At 38.0% G+C, this 17,205-nt stretch overlaps 2 protein-coding genes across 2 annotated transcripts; one reads left to right on the forward strand and one right to left on the reverse strand.

Annotated features, from left to right (window-relative positions):
- Positions 1–1,604: 1,604 nt before the first annotated feature.
- On the forward strand, positions 1,605–6,160 carry LOC127500911 (tripartite motif-containing protein 16-like). The gene is made up of 5 exons (XM_051872523.1): positions 1,605–1,697; positions 1,787–2,020; positions 2,119–2,269; positions 4,557–4,616; positions 4,776–6,160. The coding sequence occupies exons 2-5, from the start codon at positions 1,877–1,879 to the stop codon at positions 5,261–5,263; spliced, it is 843 nt and encodes a 280-aa protein (XP_051728483.1). The 5' UTR covers positions 1,605–1,697; positions 1,787–1,876; the 3' UTR covers positions 5,264–6,160.
- A 1,273-nt stretch (positions 6,161–7,433) lies between these two features.
- On the reverse strand, positions 7,434–10,257 carry fzd8b (frizzled class receptor 8b). Its single transcript, XM_051872026.1, has one exon. It carries the CDS (start codon positions 9,551–9,553, stop codon positions 7,826–7,828), a length of 1,728 nt encoding a protein of 575 aa, XP_051727986.1. The 5' UTR covers positions 9,554–10,257; the 3' UTR covers positions 7,434–7,825.
- Between the last annotated feature and the right edge of the window lie 6,948 nt (positions 10,258–17,205).

Raw genomic sequence — 17,205 nt, forward strand, 5'->3', positions numbered from 1 at the left:
TTATCTCAACTCAGATATTTAAAGTGGGATGAACATAACAGAATTGAGTCAACTAAACTAAATTTAAACATTGATTGAACTAGTTTGAATCAAGTTACTTTTCAGTTAACTGTAGCAAGTAATAGTACATAGCATTAAAAATAAGTATTCTTTACACAAATGATGTTGGTAACCAGATAACATACTAGTAACGACCGTAGTTTTTGCATGATTCTTGACTAAGCAATTTTCAAGCTCTAGTACCTAACGTGCTCATAGAAAAAATAATAAAAATTATGCAAAAGCACATTTTTATCAAACTAAATGTTGTAGTATAACAATTAGGAGCATTGATGTGTGAACTGAATTTGGTGACATTGTGTTACAGTGAAGTTATTAAATATTTTTCATAATGAAAAATCATAAAAAAAATTATGCAAAAAGACATTTTTCCAAACTAAGTGCTGTAGTATTTAGAAGAGCAGTGATGTATGAAATGAATTTGATGACAGTTCAGTGTGTTACAGTGAAGTTATTGATTTTATTTCATAATAAAAAATTTAAAAAATTAGCAAAAAGCTCATTTTTTTTTAATCAAACTAAGTATTAGCAGGAGAGCAGCAGGAGAGCAGTGCAGTATGAACTGAATTTGGTAACAGCACAGTGTGTCCAGTGCGTCAGTGCTGCTTTTTTAGGAAGGCATAGGGCGTAGCATAAGTGTTTTGAACTGCGAGAGTTCTACACTTTCTTCGTACGTTGAATACGGAAGGCGGAAGCTAGATATTTTACTTTATAACTTGGTAAATATGGATATTTTTTACACAAAGGCATCGCTTCACTTCAGAAGGCCTTTATTGCCCCCCACCCCCAAAGCAGTGTGGAGTACGTTTATGATGGATGGATGGAATTTTTTTGAGCTTCATACTCGTTGCTCCTGTTCACTGCCGTTATAAAGATTGGATGCATCAAGATATTTATTAATATAACTCCAATTTGTGTTCATTGGAAAGAAGAAAGTCATATACACCTAGGATGGCTTGAGGGTGAGTAAAGGGTAATTTTCCTTTTAAAGTTAACTAATCCTTTAAGTAATTAGGCCTTTTCTATCATTGATTGCTATCAGGATGTGAAGAGAGTTTCAACCAGAATAACAAAAAGTGTTTTGTTTTTTTGTTAGCTTTAATGATATTTTCACACAACAATCTAAATATATTTATAATTTATTTGCATTAGCCAGAAACTATGGAAGCCACCACTAAATAAAAAAAATAAAAACAGTAATTGTGACTTTTTATCTTAGAATTCTGACTTTTTTTCTCACAATTGCGAGCTATAAAGTCAGAATTGTGAGATATAAACTCGCAATTGCGTGATATAAAGTCGATTATAAGATATAAACTCAATTGTGTGGAACTTTTTTTCTTGCAATTCTGACTTTATATGACGCAATTGCGAGTTTATATCTCAGAATTGTGACTTTATAACTCGCAGTTGCGAGAAAAAAAAGTCAGAATTGTGAGATAAAAAGTCGCAATTACTGTTTTTATTTTTTTATTTAGTGGCGGAAACGGGCTTCCATAATTAAAAGTTATTTTATTAAAAGTTATTTTTTCTTTCCTCAGAAAGAGGTTGGAGAGATACAAGGAAAATTCCAGCAGAGAGTCCAAGAGAGACAGAAAGAGCTTCAGGAGCTCAGAGAGGCTGTGGAGACTCACAAGGTGATACTCAGACTAACCAAGTACCCTACTTTTAACCAGTCAGAGGAGCTCAATGAGTCAACGGTCTGATTGTCTGATTGTCCCAACAGCGCTCTGCACAGGCGGCAGTGGAGGACAGTGAGAGGATCTTTACTGAACTGATCTGCTCCATTGAGAAAAGCCGATCCGAGGTGACACAGATGATCAGAGATCAGGAACAGGCTGAAGTGAGTCGAGCTGAAGGACTCTTGAAGCGACTGGAGCAGGAGATTGATGATCTGAGGAGGAAAGATGCTGAGCTAGAGGAGCTTTCACACACAGACAATCACATCCATTACCTGCAGGTAATCTAAATTTGATTTGAGCCACCGAAACATCGGCAAGCTTTAAAGAATTTCTTTGTCTTTATTGATGCATCTTTATTTTATATGTCTATATGTAGAGTGTCCAATCTCTCTCCGTTCCTCCTGGATCTACAGACAGCATCAGTATTACTTCTCTCTCTTTTGATGATGTGGAGATATCTGTCGCACGGCTAAGAGGGAATCTGGAGGATTTTTGTGACGAGGAGATAGAATATATATATGATAAAGGTAAAGTACTGGAGATTATTTTTGCTCAGACACTTAAAAATGCGTCAATGCATTGGATAATAAAATATCAAATTAAGTGGCATTTATTTTAAAGAAAAGGCACAAACACACTTTTAAGCAAAATATTTCACAAAAATAAGCTTATTTTTAATTTCTGTTCAAAATTGAGAAAATTGTATTTAGATTAGGGCTGTCAAAATTAACACGTTTTTTTGTTGTTGTTGTTTAAAGGTGCTTTATGTAAGAATGACAGCTAGTGGTTGAAATGGGTACTGCAGTCCAAATTCAAAATATTGTTTGCCCCGCCCCCTCCTCCTCAGACTCCACGCTTTTGCGGGTTGCCAGTTTGAAGACATGCAACAGGAGTGAGCTCAATTGACATTGGAAGGCGAGGTGACTTACAACCTGTAAGATAATTAGTTGATTTATTGATTTATGATGAGTTGATATCGGGTTTTAATATGCTCCCATTCATAGAGATTTTTAGATGGATGCTGAGGCTTTTTAGGTCGAGTAGAATCTGCGATCTCTGACCCAGTTTTTCGCTGGCTTCCATGGCTGCAATTCGCTGCATGTGTTTTCCGCCAACTGGCAACCCGGGGTGGCAAAATACTATTGGGTAAATTGGCAACGTGCGGTCTAGCACAGACCAAAACAAAGACAGAAATTCCAATACGGAACGCAAATTTCAAAATTAAAATAACTGGCTGTAGCACTGGTTTTCAGAGAAACGAGTATGTGAACTCAGCATGTTTAATAAATATCTGCAAACTGCAAACATATTATGGTATTTTTATGATTTAGTACAATCAAAAACTTACATAGAGCACCTTTAATGTCTTAAAAATATATAATGTAATTATTGCAGGATCTGTTTTTTTCTGTGAAGTGCTTGATAACTTTATTCAATTTTTGTATATTTCCTACCTGTTAGACCTACCTAAAAAAACTCTTAAAGCACTGTTTACTAGGTTACATTGGTCAAAAACAATGAAAACTTTGTGTAATTTGGCAAGGCAAGTAAACATCTGAGCCGGCCTGACTGGACCAATAGAAAAATTCCTGATTACAGAAAAAATGTGTGATTTAATTAGTGATTTTTTTTTTTTAATCGATTGACAGCACTAATAAAAATATATTAAAAACTTTAATGTTAGGTGCGATTAAACACAATTAATTACAGAAAATGTGTAATTTAATTGATTAATGCTTATAGTTTGTCAAACAAAAGTGGAACATGTCCATAGTTAATGTGATGAAATAAGACTGTGTTTCTCTGCTAAGACTGAGTAACAACAGTTGGTTAAAGCTGCAGTCTGTAAGTTTTGCCACTTTGTCGCCATCTCTGTTTGAAACCTGCAATTGCAGTTATTTGCAGAATTATCATCTTTACATGGGTTGTGCATGGCTCCTCAGCGCGGATGAATCTAATGTTTGCTGTCAGTCACCACAGTGTGGATACTGTACTTCAGAATCACAGATTCTACATCTTGGAAGTATGACCAAAATAAGAATTTTGACTGGAAAATGTCATCTGAACAAACAAGTAACATGTCTGCCAATTTTGTTCTGACCAACTGAGAAAAGAAACATTACAATAAATCACGGTACCAATGGTGATTAAATCTAATGATCGCTTAGCTCATATCACATCAAACCATGCAAATTATTATTTTTGTTATACTTTGTTTTCAAATTGTTAATGTTAACAACATCAGCATTGTGTGACTATGTGTATTTAGTGTGTATTAGCATCCAAAGTCTTTTGCTTTTGACTACAGGTGAATCTCCAGTTGTCACTTATGATTGTCATTTGGACCTTTCTGGATTAAAATCCGCCATTAAAATAACAAGTTTATTCCAGCTGCTGTGAGAAAAGGCTATAAATGATCCACCACTTGCAGCGTGCAGGACTCCTTCTTTATGTAGACAGAAGTGACGTAATGACACAAAGGCAAAGTCCTATTTCCTGCGGAAACCTACCATTACCACTCAAATTAAAAAACATTATTACAAGCTTACCGTTGTGAATCAGGCTAAGGTTTTGAACACTGGCTGGTTATGTACTTGCTGAAAAATTGATTTTGGATCATTTTTAACCAAAAAATGTTGTGGACTGCAGCTTTAAAAATACTTGCAAAATGACTAGGAAAAGGGGAAGAATGGCATTATTTGTTTACACATGCAACATAATGAATTAAAAAAAGATTTTTAAGTGAGGCTTGAATGCAGTAAAATATAAGTTGTGTAAATGAATCACATTTTCAACTCCTCTCGGTTTCTATAGTGAGTTGCATCAAAATCATTTCCACCACTTTACCCAAAACCAGAGAGGACTTCTTACAGTGTAAGTTTCAATTATTAATTATAATTATTATTACAAATAAAGCAATCAAACAGATACACCCTTAATATGTGTTAGATTTTAGATCCTAGAGGTCAGTTCATTTTAAATTTAGTTCATTTCACTTTTTAACAGTGTGACAATTAAATTTTTTATTTCCAGATTCCCATCAACTGACTCTGGATCCAAATACAGCGAATAAAAAAATCAGTCTTTCTTGGAGAAACCGAGTAGCTACTCGCAAGCACACAGTCCGGCCGTATCCTGATCATCCGGACAGATTTGATGTCTGGCCTCAGGTGTTGTGTAGAGAGAGTGTGTGTGGACGCTGTTACTGGGAGGTGGAGTGGAGTGGGGGTGCGGTGGGTATATCAGTGTCATATAAGAGCATCAGCAGGAAGGGACGGGTGATAAATTTGGATGTAATGATCAGTCCTGGAGATTGTTCTGCTCTTGCTCCAAATACCTGTTCTGTAGCAATTACAAAAAAAACTAAACTCAATGTAATGCCCAAGTCTTCTACAATAGGAGTGTATGTGGATCACAGTGCAGGAATTCTGTCCTTCTACAGAGTCTCTGACACAATGACTCTCATCCACAGAGTCCAGACCACATTCACTCAACCGCTCTATCTGGGGTTTTTGTTATAACAGGGATCATCAGTGAAACTGTCAAAATAATTGGCAAAATAAGTGTTGCACTGCTTCAACAAATAATGCTTATTAACATAGTTTGAAGCTGCATGAGAAACATTAATGTCCGTTACTTTTTAATCAGTAATTCTGTACTGTAGTCCAATGTTGAACCTAGCTGAAAAGTGACATTTTTAATTTTTATTAGAAATCATTGTGCCATATCAACTCTGTATTAAATTTGGATTCATTTTTCCCATTGCAGTCCTATACAGTAAAAAAATTAACAAAATTCTAACCTTTCATTTAAGTAAAACAATTGAAAGTGGGGGGGAAAACTCGCATTATGAAATAAATGTTTTTCTCTAGTTCACGTTGGCCACAATTATTGGCACCCAATTATTGCAACGTTCTTTAGCCAAGATAACAGCTCGAAGTCTTCATCTATAATGCCTGATGAGTTTGGAGAACACCTGAAAAGATATCAGAGACCATTCCTCCATACAGAATCTCTCCAGATCCTTCAGATTCCCAGCTCCATGTTGGTGGTGCTTCTCTTCAGTTCACTCCACTCATTTTCTGTAGGGTTCAGGTCAGGGAACTGGGATGGCCATGGCAGAAGCTTCATTTTGTGCTCAGTGACACATTCTTGTGTTGGTTTTGATGTTTGTTTTGGATCATTGTCCTGATGGAAGATCCAACCACGGCCCATTATAGGATTTCTAGCAGAAGCGGTCAGGTTTTGATTTTTATCTGTTAGTATTTGATAGAATCCATGATGCCATGTATCTGAACAAGATGTCCAGGACCTCCAGCAGAAAAATAGGCCCACAACATTAAAGATCCAGCAGTGGGCATGGGGTACTTTTTATCCCTGTTTGCACCAAACCCATCTGGTGGGTTTGCTGCCAAAAAGCTCTTTTTTTTTTTAGTTTCATCTGACCATAGAACCAGGTCCCGTTTGAAGTTCTAGTCGTGTCCGACAACTGAATATGCTGGAGATAGTTTCTGGATGAGCGAGGAGGATTTTTCTTCAAACCCTCCCAAACAACTTGTGGGGATGTAGGTGCTGTTTGATTTTTTTTTTTTTTTTTTTTTTTGGCTTTCTGAGACTCAAGACTCAACTAATTTCTGCAATTCTCCAGCTGTGATCCTTGGAGAGTCTTTGTCCACTCAAACTTTCCTCCTCACCGCGCATTAGGACGATTTAGACACACGTCCTCTTCCAGGCAGATTTGTAACATCTTTAGTTGATTGGAACTTCTTAATTATTGCCCTGATGGTGGAAATGGGGATTTTCAATGCATTAGCTTTTTTCTTATAGCCATTTTCTATTTTGTGAAGCTCAACAATCTTTTGCTGCACATCAGAACTATATTCTTTGGTTTTTCTCATTGTGATGAATGATTAAGGGAATTTGGCCTTTGTGTTTACACATATTTGTGGAACAGGAAGTCATGGCTGGACAATTTCATGCTCCTAGTCACCCTGGTGTGCTGCTAAATGTAAATATGAATGGGAATATACTTAAGAGATTTTTTACTCATAAGAATTTCTAGGGGTGCCAATAATTGTGGCCAACATGTATTGGAGAAAAACATGTATTTCATAATGTGAGTTTCCACCCACTTTCAATTCTTTTCCTTCAATGAAAGGTTAGAATTTTGTGGATTTTTTGAATGAAAGATCAAAAGGATAAACAAAGATTTATTTTCACAGCCGCCTTTGCTCATATTTACTAAGGGTGCCGATATTTGTGGAGGGCACTGTAGATAAATTATATCAGCACATGACCTTTGCATGTTTTCATAAATCATTTTATTAACATTAAATATCAAAAGTACCTTAAATTCTTCATTTTATAAGTGTGATAAAAAAGTTATCTTTCTTATTTTTAGTTATTAATTCATATTTTAGTATTTTATATGCCGTGTACCTGTACTGAGAAATATTTTTTAATACTTGCTATTATTTTGAACTAAGCCGAATATTCACCAGTTTTTATTTCTTATGACCAATAGATGGCAGTGTCCTAGCTGTGGGCTTAGGCTTACACTTCACAACGCCCACTGGTACAGTGCTGGTCATCATGACCTACAAGATCAAGTTTGTGAGTGTGAGAGAGCTCTCTGTAAACATAAAATATAATAAAAGATGCTTTGGTAATATTTCACAGTGTTTTATTGTCAAAATAGTTTTCTGTCAAAGTAAATGATAAATACACAATCTTGTATAAATGTTAAACATTCTATGTCGTTGTTTTAACAATAAAATCTTAATATAAATACATAAGAAAAATATAAAAACCCGTATAACACTTTTAAAGGCACATTCATAATAACCTGATAAACAGATTTAATAACTGGTAGGCAATTTAGTGTAGTTGAAGAGATCGGGAATAGTCACACTTTTTACTTCAGAATATTTCTCACAGAATATGGTGTTATAGCAACTTCACCGTGTGACAACTAGCCCCGGTCTCACCTAACGCTGGTATTATGCATCTCTCATCTGTCAGGAAAGCAGCAGTCAGTTTGCAAAGTCTTTTTGAGAAGTTCTGCCTCACCTATGTCTCAGTCATCAGACTCGCGACAGTGGCATTTGTTTTGGTGGGTACAAAACCGAGCTTGCTGTGCCGGACCTCCACGTCAGTCCCGTGCTGCCGTCACTGTAAACTGACCCGCTCGTGCCTTTACCTCCCCAACTGCAGCAGCAGCGCGTGCACAGGGCTCGCCAAGAGTCCAGAGTTTTACCGGACCACGTCCACGCACCTGACGTGATCCCAACCACAAGGCACATGAAGTATTTGAGCATAAACACGGCGTAATCAGGTTTCAGGGTTTTTTTCTCCGCCGAGCAGTTACACGCGTGCGCTATTTCCCACGCTTCACGATTGTGCTGTTCGTAAACGTAACAAGCCACAATCACCATGGCAACGACTGTATACAGCACAGTAAATACCCCGATTCGGACCATCAATCTCTCGAGTTTGTCCGTCTTCGTTCCTCCTTGTTTAATGACGCTCCGTATCCGAAACATAGACACGAAGCCCGCGAATAAAAATATTGTTCCGATAAAAAGATAAATCACCAGTGGCGCGAGCACGAATCCCCGCAGGTTATCCAAGTTCTGGTTACCCACGTAGCAGATTCCCGCAACCGAGTCTCCGTCCACCGAACTCAGCGCGAGCACGGCGATAGATTTCACGCTCGGAATGAGCCAAGCGGCCAGGTGAAAATACTGCGAGTATCGCGCGATTGCTTCATTTCCCCACTTCATTCCTGCCGCGAGGAACCACGTAATCGTCAGAATCACCCACCAGATGGCGCTCGCCATCCCAAAAAAATAAATTAGCAGAAACACAAGCGTGCAAAGCGCGGGACCTGTGGTTTCATAGTGGATATGGTCCACCTCATGATTCTGGTTGCACGCGACCCTTTCGTGTCCCGCGATGAGTCTGATAATGTATCCCACGGACACGAACATATAGCAGGCGGACAGGAAAATAATAGGGCGCTCGGGGTATTTAAACCTCTCAATGTCAATGAGGAAAGTGGCGACAGTAGCGAACGTGGACAGGAAACACAAAACCGACCAAATCCCTATCCAAAATGTGGCAAAGGTCCTTTCCTCCTGAGAAAGATAGGGGTTGTGGCACGGCATGGCGCAATTGGGGATCTGCCCCGTGTTGACCCGGTTATACAAGGGATGACGGTCATTGCTCACGATTACCATAGGCGCGCGACAGTGACACTCCGGTTCGCATGAAGAAGATCCATGACTGCTTTTATTCTTCCGGTTGTTTGGCTTCCCCTGGCGGCTAGTTGGTTTTGCAGCAGCCGGTGATGCTGTAGCGTCAGTTCTGTTGTAGTCCATACACAGAGTGTTTGAATCCCCCTGCACGGGTAGAAGATCGCACCTCATTCGGTCCGGCCACGGGAAACCGTATTGCCTCATCAGCGGCGCGCATCCCGCTTTCGCCCGTTCGCACACACTCCTGCACGGCGGCAAAGGCTTCTTATAGTCCTCAAGGCAAATGGGTGTATACAGACTGCAAAGAAAGAAGCGCAGGTCGGGGGAACACTGGATCTCCACGAGCGGCCAGAACTGGTGCACCTCAAGTCCTGCTTCATCCTGGGTGTCGTGGTTGAATTGGTTGGGCATATAGGTGTAGTTATAGCCAATCCCTCTACACAATGGCACTGAAATCTCCTGACAGACCGGCTCACGAGCACACACGGAGCTCCACAATAGCAGGGCACAGAGCGCGAGAGGAAGCCAGTAGGACCCCTGCATAGGCGAGTCCATCCTCGGTCACTTGCACGCACCCGCTCCCCGTCTTCTAGGATGCGCTTGCATATGCGCAATAGTAGTGTGGTTACTTAATTCTAATAATAAAAAATAGCTTAACACTAAAGAAAAACCTGCTGTGTCTACAAGCTGAGAAGTGTAATTCAGTAGGCTACAGCGTCTAGTTTGTTTTGACTGTCAAATAGTGGAGCGCGTGTCTGTTTATACAAAGGACGGCCGTGGCACGCCCACTTATATCAGCGCCCAATCATAGGAATCCAGGGGCGGGACCTAATGGTAATTTAATCAAGCATCCCCTGAGAGTTTTGAGTAAATGTTTGCGCTGCCGACGGTTTGTATGTCTTAAATTATTTTGCCTATGTTTACATCCCACCCTATGTCCAAACACAGAGTTTGTGGTTGTAAACAAGTCTTCTGGCATGTTTAGGTCTCTCCAGAATGTGTATCCTCTGGAAAATGTAATTATTGCATAGATGAGCTCACATTTAGTCTACATTAATAAGATTTAAAAGGAGACCGAAAAGCAAGAGCTGAACCAACGAGGCTTACTGAACAATAAAATGTAGTTTTCGTGCCAGTACAATAACACTTACCCAATTCCTGTTGTTAATTCGCTATTTAATGCATGTCCCCAGAATGTATTTGGACACTTATGTCACGCTTTCAATTATTCATTGTCATTGGATTTGAAAACAAAATACCACCCCCCCCACATTTCCAATTTTTAAGCAAAATATTTTGGAAAAGTTATAATTTAAAAACAATAGCCCGATTGTTGAGAGATTGTTAAAAAAAATCAGTAGGCTACATGGAAATAAAAATCAGTTTAAAACAATGTGGTAGTTTCAATTCATTCACTGAAAATGTAGGCTGTGTTGACCAATGTTGAGTTATATGTGAGGAAAAACTTAAATTTAGCATGGAGAAGATTGCCCCTAAATATTTATGATCATGTTGAAGATATCAGTCCAAGTAGGCTAATTGTTGAAATATGTTACAACTTGACGTTGAGGACTTCATATAGGCTATCCGTTAAAAAATAATTTATATCAATAGTCAATGGTCATTGAAAAAATGGTTAGTTCTGAAAAAAAATCTCTAGCAGCACTTGCAATGAAATCTTGTCACTTGCATATGTCACTTGAAGTGTGACTCAAGCGTCCAAAAACTTGTTGGGGCCACGGAACGGATGCAGACACGCGCGACTCCTCCAGCTCGAGAAGTTGAATGCGCTCTTGCTGACAGCGCGCGCGGGGGGAGAGAGGGCTTTCGCGCGCTGCGAACTTCTTGTTCGCCCTAATTGCGTCGCTGATGTTCCGTTTAGTGCCTCAGCGGGGTGCGCGCAGCGGGGGGACAATTAACATACAGCCCGGGATAAGCTGAGTGATGAATACTCGGATGCCCTGGTTTCCTGCGTGTGACAGACTGCGGATACAGTGAAACACCTCGTACATTCTAAGTCTGCTAATTATTTGAAACAAGTCCAAAACAAATTATTTATGGATAGAAGTAGGAGAGACAAGGGCTAGTTTACTAAATCACACTTTCTTTTTCTTTTCTTTTTTTTTTTTTTTTCTTTTTTCTTTTTTTGCATAGGCACAAGATTTGGCTATAGGCCAACACTGAAGTTAGCATCACTCTAGTTCCCTAGACAAAAAGCCAATAGAATTTTTTCGCAAATGAACAAAACTTTTATGAATTTTGAAGTTTAAATACAATCAGTAAAAAGCTAAAGTTAGGCTTAATCATTATTTAAAATCTACAAGATGGTAAGTTCCACTTATTTACACTTTTTAAAGACATGTAAAAGCTTAAAAAATCACGAGTAGGGTATATTAATGTATTTTGTAAAATGTGAAAATATCTTGAGCTTTAAATTCAGAAGATTTCCATTTGTGTCTGTAGCTCCAGGCAGTGTGAGACAGAGAGAAATAGAGAGTGTGTGTGTGTGTGTGTGTGTGTGTGTGTGTGTGTCTTATTCTGTGTAGTGTAGCTGAGCCTGTATTGATTAACACTGATATGCTCACAAGTCTGGCCACCAACTTTTTCTCTTCTCTTTCTTTCTCCAGGTAATGATATTACCTTGAGTCTGGATACACACTGCCTCCACAATTCCATTCCACTGCAAATGACACTGCATTCAATTTCTCTCCCTCTTCCTCTAAAATGTGTCTGTGTGACGAGTCTCTTTATCAGAGACACAGAACAGCTCAAGTTTCCACCTGGCTTAGAGACACACACACACACACAGGAAGCATTTAAAGGGATAGTTCACCCAAAAATGAAAATTCTGTCATCATTTACTCACCCTCATGTCGTTCCAAACCCATAAGACTTTAATTCATCTTCAAAACATAAATGAAGATATTTTAATGAAATCTGAGTGATTTCAGTCCCTCCACTGACAGTCTACGCAACTACCATTTTGACGCTTCAAAAATTCATAAAGAGATTGTAAAATGAATTCATATGATTTGAGCGGTTTAATCCAAATTTTATGAAGAGACTCGATCGCCTTATATAATGAGCAGATTTAATTTAGGATTTTATTCACATGTCAAATGTGGTAAACGGAAGTGTGAGAACCAATGAGGCTCATTCTCGTGTGTTACGCAGCACGTTTTAGCTTCCGCAAGAACCAATGAAGTTCATTCTCGCACCTCAAGAAAGTATGTTTGAGCTTCTGTTTATGTTTGCTGATAAATGTTTATATGTGAATAAAAGTCTCTTTTGAAAATTTGGACTAAACCACTCGATTCATATGGATAGTTTTATGATCTCTTTATGAATTTTTTTTTAATGAACTTTTTATGAAGTGGTCGTTGCGTAGACTGTCAATTGAGGGACAGAAATCTCTCAGATTTCATTAAAATATCTTAATTTGTGTTTCGAAGATGAACAAAAGTCATACGGGTTTGGAACGACATGAGGGTGAGTAAATGATGACATTTTTTTTTCTTTTCATTTTTGGGTGAACTAACCTCTTTAAGGAATAACCTGCATGTTTGTACTTAATGTAGAATACTAATATAGAACATTAATTTATTAATTCATCCATGTGATGTGCACATAATGTAATTTACAATGTGAGCGAGAACTATATGTGTCATGTAAACTAGCCTCTAATTTGCTGAACTAAGAAAGACAATATTTATTCAAATATGTATTCAAAAATACTACAACAAAAGTGATTCATCCTAGTGAGACAGAACATGTGCTGCAATACAAAGTTTTAAAATTGGCAACACAATCTCATGGTAATTCATAACTATTTTATGTTTGGCAAATTGGTGGCTAATTGGTGGTTGGTTAGGGGAGGACATCATTACTTTTTACTAAAGATTTTATATTTTCATATGATTCACATCGTACAAATTAATTTGAAATTGCCACCTCATAAAATAGTTGTGTTTTTCTGTAAGACTGGGTTGGAATTGCTCAGAAAAATACAAGCTACAGGGATATTATATTCCATATTTGCTTGTATATACAAACTTTTTATTCAAAATTTGTTCCCAGAAACACTAGAAAAACAGGGCTAAATGGCACCTACACAACACAACTATTTTAGACCATGAAATGACCATAAATTTCACACACACACAATTTTTGGCTCAATTCCACACTGAACAGCAGTGATCACTGTTATGTTTGCTCCTGTCAGAGTCTTCCTACATCTTCTCTGTCCTTTTCCCCTTTCCACCTTTCTCAAATGCATTCACCAGATTCCTCACCATGGCAACAAGCCCACCCAGACGGCACCTGGCAGTCTAGTCTGAGACACACTGTTATGGGGTTTCCAAACAGAAAATGCAATACACTGACATCTATATCTCCACTTGGTGTGTAGAGTATGGACATAACTCATATAGCACTTTTATTTGTTATTTTGCAACTTGTCAGCCCCTGTCCTTTGTTATGAATTTTATTTTAAGCAAGGATATTTCTCTGGATATGCTTAAAAAAAATCAACCTTTGTGTCCTACTGAAGAAAGTTATAGTTTGGAACAACATGACGGTGAGTAAATAATGGCAGTGAAAACAAATCCCACTTCACCTTTAACCACAGTGTTTGTGCTGTTTTGTGTGTGTGTGTGTGTGTGAGTGTTTGTCTCATTTGGGACCCTTATTTTACACCTGCAGAACTGGGAATGTGCATTCAGACTACTGAACCCGGTGATCCAGGGGCCCAGTCCATCCTCGACCTACGAAAGCATGACATGGGCCACTCATGAAAGTCTGAGGAGAGAAACCCAATCAGCCAAGAAACAATGCAGTTGTAGCCCTTAATGCCAAAAGAGAAAATGAGAGGCTGTGTTTGGAATGGAATACTTGAGCACTGCTTAATGAATTTTTTTTTTTTTTGTAGTAATTCAAATATATGTTACATTGTTTGTGCATTTGTACAAACATTGTCATTATTTAGTCACCCTTATGAGATTCCAAACTTCCAAGACTTTCTTTCTTGTTTTATGGGGACTTTCCATACTTCCATAGACATAATACTTTTTATATTGTACAAACTGTATATTCTGTCCCCTTACCCTAAACCTACCCACCTCAGAAAACTTTCTGCATTATTACATTTTAGCTGTTTTCCTCATGAGGACCGAAAAAATGCACCACAGGGACAAGGATTTCAGATATTGCCATCTTTGTGAGAACATTGCACGGACTTCCATGAGGATTAGTAAAATGTCCTCACTGTCCAAACCTGTACACACACACACACACACACACACACACACACAGATTATGAAGAACATCAGGGTCCAAAAAACATTGGACCCCACTGGCTTTCATTGTATGCAAAAGAAAAACCTCTGATATATTTATATATTATATCTTCTTTTGTGTTCAACAGAAGAAAGATTATTTGGGTGAACTATCCTTTTAATATACATAATACCAACACAATCACAATATCAGCTGATTTTTATCACATCCCTATTAATTTAACATCCATGGATTGACTTTATTATATTAAATAAAGAGATGTGATAAAAATCACAGCTAAAATTGTGGTTCATTTAACACATTGGAAATGGACCGTCAAATCAAGGCCTTTGCATCATGGGACACAGCATTTCACAAAATGTGTTCTGGTTGTATACTGCACTTTTCAGCCAAATCTGAACATATCCAAAGACTAAAGTGAATTTTTTCTGAGGAAATCAGATAAAGGTGAGTCAATCTGTAATGAATTTCCAGGTACAGGGTTTAGGGTGCCCTTTGGGATTTAGCCATACAGGTCACATAACTCACAGCTTCCACCTTCATGAGCCCAAAAAAACAGGGTTTGCTCAAACTAATCTTGAACTTACCTGGGTAGAAACTGAAACTGGCTTTGTGCAACAGGCCACTGGAGGCATTTTTTCATTTTACAAGTATTCATCACACAAAGGACAGCAATGTCAATGATTGCATGTCAGGTGTATAGTGGGAAAAAATGATCTACCTGTTCAAAAGTTGTATACATAATACTAAATGAATGTAAAAAAAATTTAAATACCTTATAAATAAATGTTGCATTCACAGTTAATCTCTGAATGAGACATTGTGTGTGTGTGTGTGTGTCTTTGCCATTAAGTCTCTTGTATACAGTCCTCCACATCATAATAGAAAGCCTGACTGAAAGTATTGCTCTTGTTTTTCTTTTGTGTATGTAGTGTTCTTTCCTTCCTCTCAACGGCTTTTCTTTTTCTATTTGTCTGCCTGGCCTTCCCCCAACTCTCTCTCTCTGTCATTCTTACGTCTGTTTAGTTTGTCTTCCTCCATTCATCTGTGGCTTAAGACCTCTGCTCTCAGACTCCTCCAGGCACTCATGTGTCTCCTCCCCCTCTATTCTCTCTCTCCCTCTTCCTCATCCTGCTTCTCCCCTTCTTCATTCTCTCCTTCCCCTCTCCTCTTGTCCTGATCTCAAAGGACATAATTAGGCAGCATTTTCAGACAGACACATTTATGTCTCCACAATAGCCCTCTCTCCATCCCTCACTCTCTTTCTAAAGCCTGTTAAATGGTATAGAATAAGAATCTGTGAATGAGTCTGCTTAATTAGAGCAATAAACATCTTCATTATTAACTCATCCTAAGAGAGGAGACAGACAAAATCTATCTATCTATCTATCTATCTATCTATCTATCTATCTATCTATCCAATTTTGTGTTAAGTGGCAGTTCAAATAATGCATTTAAGAAAGAGATGATCAAAAAAATCTGAGCTGATGTTTGGATGAATCTCATCCTTCATTCAGCATAGCGGTTGATGTGTGTGCGTGTGTGTGTGTGTGTGTGTGCATGTGTGTGTGTGTGTGTGTGTAAAGACAGTACAGTTTGCATTTCAGCAAATGTAGAACATCAGCATTGACCTTGACCTGAAAGAAGGCTATTGATTGCTCCGGATGTGGACTCATGAGAAATCATTTGGATTGACTGATTAATCTTTTTTCACCATTTGATTGATGTCATATATAAATTGGACATGCAGGCAGCTGAGTCAGTTCCCTAATAATTACATAAAAGGGGAAAACATTTAAAACTGGGTGGCAGAACAAGCTAAAAGAGGGAACACAGCTACTGATAAAATATATTGATGCCGTTAGTCTCTTTGGATGAAAGCATCTGTCAAATGCAAATGTTGGTAACCCCAACATTTAAAGTAAATTCTATGTCTTGAGCTTTATAGATTGAACACAAACAGTCATTTGAAGGTTTAACAAACATTGGGTTGTTTTTGACCCGCAAGTCAAATAGCTTTTCACTGGCACTCTGCCCAGACACACACATCGAGACTCTGTCTGTTTTACTGTAGTGCTATAGGTTTAGTACAGCTTTTAATAACATTAGTTTAAATATGTGTCCACTTTCTGTATTTAGGCTGATGTATGTGTCTAATTTGTCACCTAATGGTCCTAATATATGTAATCAAACTCATTTTAGTCAGTTCGTTAATCTGAGAACATACTTTCAACCACTGCCAGCACGAATTATGTGGTGAAGGTGTCTAATGAGATTACCAACAAAGAGGAACATCTGACTACATAATGTGTTCTCAAGTTGAACAGGATAGGTTAATTTTATACTGTTTTGAGGAAAACTAAACATCAAAAGGTCAGTCAAAACAACCCTACCACGCACATATACACTCCTTTACTCTCACACACACACATTTGCAAATAAAAAAACAACTTGTAAACATAGAATTGATTGTTTTTTTTCCCCTATCAGTATTAGCTATTATCGTTCCTAGCAACAAAACACGAGATAATTCTTAAAATAATAATCGTTTATTAAATAAGTGTAATTTTAAAAATTGATTAAATATAAATGAATTGTCACAAAACAAATGTAAACAAAATGTAATGTCACCAACAAGTCAGCCGCAACATTAGAGTTTTATTTACTGCAGCACGAGAGCCACTAGAAATCTGCTGGGAAGTAAAATTACAAAAATTCTTGCCTGATGAGGTATATTGCCAGAGACAATTTTCCCATGGTGATACTTTAACAATTATGTCATGTATATGTTTTGTTTTTGTTTTTTTGTCTTTGTTTTTTTGTCAGTATATTTTTGTTTATAATCAGGTGTCCGATTCGCGAATGAGTCACTCTTTTGAGTCGGTTCATCTCATTGAATCTGTAAAACGTGC

This window comes from Ctenopharyngodon idella, chromosome 2 (assembly GCF_019924925.1).
Source record: "Ctenopharyngodon idella isolate HZGC_01 chromosome 2, HZGC01, whole genome shotgun sequence".
Classification (NCBI taxonomy): Eukaryota; Metazoa; Chordata; class Actinopteri; order Cypriniformes; family Xenocyprididae; genus Ctenopharyngodon; species Ctenopharyngodon idella.

Bases quoted from the DNA above. Each gene is read 5' to 3' on its own strand.
- LOC127500911 (XM_051872523.1), top strand. From the start codon at position 1,877: ATGATCAGAGATCAGGAACAGGCTGAAGTGAGTCGAGCTGAAGGACTC. The intron at 2,021-2,118 runs GTAATCTAAATT...GTCTATATGTAG, and splicing joins ATCACATCCATTACCTGCAG to AGTGTCCAATCTCTCTCCGT. The intron at 2,270-4,556 runs GTAAAGTACTGG...CGGTTTCTATAG, and splicing joins AGAATATATATATGATAAAG to TGAGTTGCATCAAAATCATT.
- fzd8b (XM_051872026.1), bottom strand. From the start codon at position 9,553: ATGGACTCGCCTATGCAGGGGTCCTACTGGCTTCCTCTCGCGCTCTGT.